The 4,921-nt window shown below is 32.4% G+C and overlaps 1 protein-coding gene across 1 annotated transcript; it reads left to right on the top strand.

The window, feature by feature from the left end:
- Positions 1-535: 535 nt before the first annotated feature.
- LOC115953877 (stemmadenine O-acetyltransferase-like) lies at positions 536-2,620 on the top strand. The gene is made up of 2 exons (XM_031071697.1): positions 536-2,042; positions 2,389-2,620. The coding sequence occupies exon 1, from the start codon at positions 648-650 to the stop codon at positions 1,992-1,994; it is 1,347 nt and encodes a 448-aa protein (XP_030927557.1). The 5' UTR covers positions 536-647; the 3' UTR covers positions 1,995-2,042; positions 2,389-2,620.
- Positions 2,621-4,921: the final 2,301 nt, after the last annotated feature.

Below are 4,921 nucleotides of genomic sequence, written 5' to 3'. Positions count from 1 at the left end.
AACCAAAATTTCGGTTCTGTTTCGAAAAGAAAGCTAATTTATTTCGTGGAAAATTTTTTATGTTGCACAATGATTGCATCAGCAAAAAGCAAAAAGCCTAAGATAAGGAATTTAATTGAACAAAGACGGTCTTTTTCCATTTGCATTCAAAGAGAACCACCCAAATTTTTAAACTGATTATATCATCAATTTGTGAAGGAGAAGCAAACATAAACTAGAAAGATGGCGACATGTATAAACCAACCAAAATTTCGGTTCTGTTTCGAAAAGAAAGCTAATTTATTTCGTGGGAAAATTTTTTATGTTGCACAATGATTGCATCAGCAAAAGGCAAAAGCCTAAGATAAGGAATTTAATTGAACAAAGACGATCTTTTTCCATTTGCATTCAAAGAGAACCACCCAAATTTTCAAACTGATTATATCATCAATTTGTGAAGGAGAAGCAAACATAAACCAGAAAGATGGCGACATGTATAAACCAACCAAACATGAAACATCACCATTAAATTAAGTGCCAATTAATTGCCAACTAAAATTATGCACTCTCTGTGTCTCTATAAAAGGGAATAGGATCCTTTTTCTTAGCTATCTTTGTGAAGGTAAAGCAAACATATATAGAACCAGATAAACTTTTGTTTGAAAAAAATGATGATGGACGTTGATATCATTTCAAGAGAAATCATCAGACCATCATCACCAGCAATTCATCATCTAAAACCCTTCAAACTCTCTCTGTTGGACCAGCTCACTCCTACAACCTATATCCCACTTACCCTCTTTTACCCTAAGAACCATACTCATTCAACCAATCACCTAAAAAACTCACTCTCAGAAACCCTAAATACCTTCTACCCATTTTCTGGAAGGATGAAAGACAACCATTTCATTGATTATTATGATGAGGGCATTCCATTTACTGAGGCCCGAGTCAGTTGCTGTCTTTCTGACTTTCTTGAACATCCTAAAACGGAGTTGTTAAACCATTTTCTTCCTTTCCGCCCACTTTGCAAAGAACCAAACCCAATGGAAACTGCCCAAATAGCAGTACAAGTGAATATATTTGATTGTGGTGGAATAGCAATCGGTTTGTGCATGTCACATAAGATCATAGATGGAATCGCCATGAGTGCTTTCCTCAACAATTGGGCAGCCAGTGCAGGCGGGCACAGTAACAAATTAGTGCATCCTAATTTTTCAGAGGCATCATCATTATCACACTTTCCCCCGCAAGATATATTGCCTCATATTGTTGCACCTTTATTAGAAAGGCTTTGGTTCAATGGAAGCAAGTGCAAGACAGGGAGATTTGTGTTTGATTCCAAGGCCATAGCTACTCTAAAGGCGAAAGCAAAGAGTGAACGAGTGCAAAACCCAAGCCGAACTGAATCACTGTCTTGTTTCATTTTTAAACACGCAAGAGCTGCTTCTAGATTAACATCTGGTTCTCCAAGGCCATCTATACTGGGCCAAGCAGTAAACATCCGGAAAAAAACAAATCCACACTTGTCGGATTATTCTATAGGTAATCTCATTTGGTGGGCATTAGCAGCCTATGATTATAACTCACCAGAGTCGACAGATCAGATCGAGCTGCGTGGCTTGGTGGCAACCCTAAGAGAAACTATTTCGAAAATCAATAGTGATGTGAGCATTCTGCAAGGTCATGAAGATTTAAAAGCCACGATCGAGTACCTAAACCAGAAAGCTGAAATGTTACTATTCTCCAGAGAAAACCCAGATTTTTTCGCTTTCAGCAGTTGGTTGACGTTCGGATTATATGATCTCGATTTTGGATGGGGAAAACCCATTTGGACAGGGATCCATGGGGAAGTTGATTCGGGGTTTATGAATGTCACTGTACTTAAAAATACCATCTCTGGCAATGGGATTGAGGCATGGGTGTCCTTAGATGAAAAAGCTATGGCTATCTTGGAGCACAATCCTGAATTCCTTGCCTTTGCTACTTTAAACCCAAGTGTTTTAAGCCAATGAGGCGAAATCTTTATTCGTCACCTCCTGCAGAATTTTTGCGAATTAGAGGTTAGTAGGTTACTATATCATGCTGAAGACAGAGAGTCATATAATATTTATGTTATTATTGCATACAATTGGTTTGCATCAATTTAGCTTTTGACCTGGTTCGATCATAGTATATTAATGTATATACAATTGAATTATTTTATTTTATTATTATATATTAGGAGTCAGCTATATATTTGTACGTAGGACCTAAAGCTGTTTGACTTCATATTCTTGTCTACTATATATAATATAATGATAATGATGGAATGAAAGTTGAGTTTTTTTATTTTAATAGTTATGATTGTGTCCTCATGAATAACAATACCGACAATTTGTTAATGGAGCCGTTGCTTACTGATTGTAGAAACCTGGTGAAAGAGATTCCCAACAAGCAGATAATCCACAGCTATAGGGAAGCTAACCAATGCGCTGATGCGTTGGCCAAGATTGGAGCTAATAGCCTAGACTCTTTTGTAATTTTTTTGTACCCGCCGCCTGTGGTGGATATTTTGTTAGCGGCTGATAAAGCTTGCGTTCGTTGTAACAGAATTATAAATTCCTAAGTTTAATGATATTTCTTTGTTGACCAAAAAAAATAGTTATGATTGTGTCAAGTGCTCAAGTATACCCCTGTTTGGTTGGTTAGACAACAGTTTAGCTCCATGCCCAAAAATTATTGGTGGCTATTCACATTTTTGATAATATTTGATAAACAGTAGGCGACAAAATTGTAGTCTATCATTTTTCCTTGGAAAGAGGTAGGGTGATATACTATTATTCTATTTATTGCTAATATTTTATGGCATGCGCAAAGAAAGTGGGAGAAAAGCGAATATATATATATATATATATATATATATATATTGAGAAATAGAAAAAAAAAAGATTATTTTTTCATGGCATGTGCAAGAAAAGATTATTAATTATTATTATTATTATTATTTTTTTTTTTGAGAAAAGCGAAAACTAGGAGAAGAGACAAAAGTAAGGAAGTGGGTTGTATTGCTAATATTTCATGGCATGCGCAAAGAAAGTGGGAGAAACGCGAGAATATATATATATATATATATATATATATTGAGAAATAGAAAAAAAAAAGATTATTTTTTCATGGCATGCGCAAAAAAAGATTATTGATTTTTTTTTTTGGTTGAGAAAAGCGAAAATTAGGAGAAGAGACAAAATTAAGGAAGTGGGTTGAACTATTATTCTATTTATTGCTAATATTTCATTTTCATGGCATGTGCAAAGAAAGTGGGAGAAAAGCGAATATATATATATATTGAGAAATAGAAAAAAGATTATTTTTTCATGGCATGCGCAAAAAAAAGATTATTAATTTTTTTTTGAAAAGAGCGAAAATTAGGAGAAGAGACAAAAAGTAAGGAAGTGGGTTGAACTTCATTCTAATAAATCTCCATATTCTTATATATTAATGAGATTTTGAGGTTGGTGTTGATGTTTCACTTTGCTCTCTAAAATAAACTTAGCCCGAAAAGTCTTTGAGCAAGCTTCCCGAGGAGGCTAAAGTTATAATTATTAAATACTACCCACTTTGAGCATGTGATACTATTTTATTTATTTTCTAAAGGTCAGTACTTTTTCTCATATTTTATTTTTTTATTTCTAAAGGTCAATACCTTTTTTTCATCATAATTCAGGATCAGGGATAAAGCCACCAAGGGGGTAGTGGTCCCCCTGGATTTTGGGAATTTTCTTTCTAAAGGTATATTTGAGCTTCATATAGGATTTGAACTCAACAAAATTAAATTTAGCCCCCCAAACAAAGTCTTTGGCCTCATAAGCCAAACAATAGTACAAAACATTAACAAGATTACCCAAACAACACCAAAACATTTAAGAGAATTATGATTCAGTAAAAAAAAAAAAAAAAAAAAAAAGGAGATCTTGTGTTTCAAGGGAATTATAATTCTTAGTTCTTAGAAAATAGAAATGTTCTCAACTTGCATTCACGTTCAAAATTCAAATGGGCAGGGTCCTCATGGATATATTTTTGACTATCAATTTGTTTTTTTAATTTTATATGTAGGTAAATGTAAAAATATACAAACAGACTATAATGTAAGAACGGAAAAGCTAATAGATATCCTAAGAACTTTAATTTAAGAAATATTTTTAAAAACTAATCTCTATGGAAAAAGAAAAAAGCAATTGATTTTTTTTTTTTTTCACAACTTTTTATATTTCTTATAAAAGTGATATTAAAATTTTTCTAAAATGGTAAATTAAGAAATTTTCTAAGGGCAGACCTTATAAGAAAATGACAAAATGAGAGGAAAAACAAAAAAAAACAATAAAACAAAACAAAATGAAGACATGAACATGCATGACTAAAACCTGAGAGAGATATAAGTATAAAGCAATAACCTAACAAAAGTGATTTTTTCCTTCTATCAGTCATGTTACAAGTCATTTAATCTTGGGTTTAATTGTTAATTAATAGATCTAGACTCTAAGCTAAGTCATCCATGATCATAGGTTGCTACATTCAAAGACTTTGCATATCACTGGAACTATAATATTACTCACTAACCCATGTGAATAAAAGTTTTAAATTTTCAGTTTGCTTAAAGTTATGAAATAGGTAATTTTCACTTTGCTTAAAGTTATGATCACTTAAAAATAAAAGTTACAATTAAAGAGGGGAAAAAATACTAATAACAATGATAAGTCCAACAATAATAATTTGGTATTTCTTTGCTATCAATAATAGTTTGTTATACATTCTCAAAAAAAAAAAAAAAAAAAAAATTGTTATACCTCAATTTTATGCTAAAGATGACATTAATTAATAATTATTTCCAATTCCTAGAAATCATACACAATAGGAACAATATTTTTTAAAACAGAATTTACCCGGAGTAGTAGTAATTAAG

This window comes from Quercus lobata, chromosome 7 (assembly GCF_001633185.2).
Source record: "Quercus lobata isolate SW786 chromosome 7, ValleyOak3.0 Primary Assembly, whole genome shotgun sequence".
NCBI classification, from domain to species: Eukaryota; Viridiplantae; Streptophyta; class Magnoliopsida; order Fagales; family Fagaceae; genus Quercus; species Quercus lobata.
The sequence above is the reverse complement of the archived record's forward strand: the minus strand, read 5'-3'. Positions and strand labels throughout refer to the sequence as shown.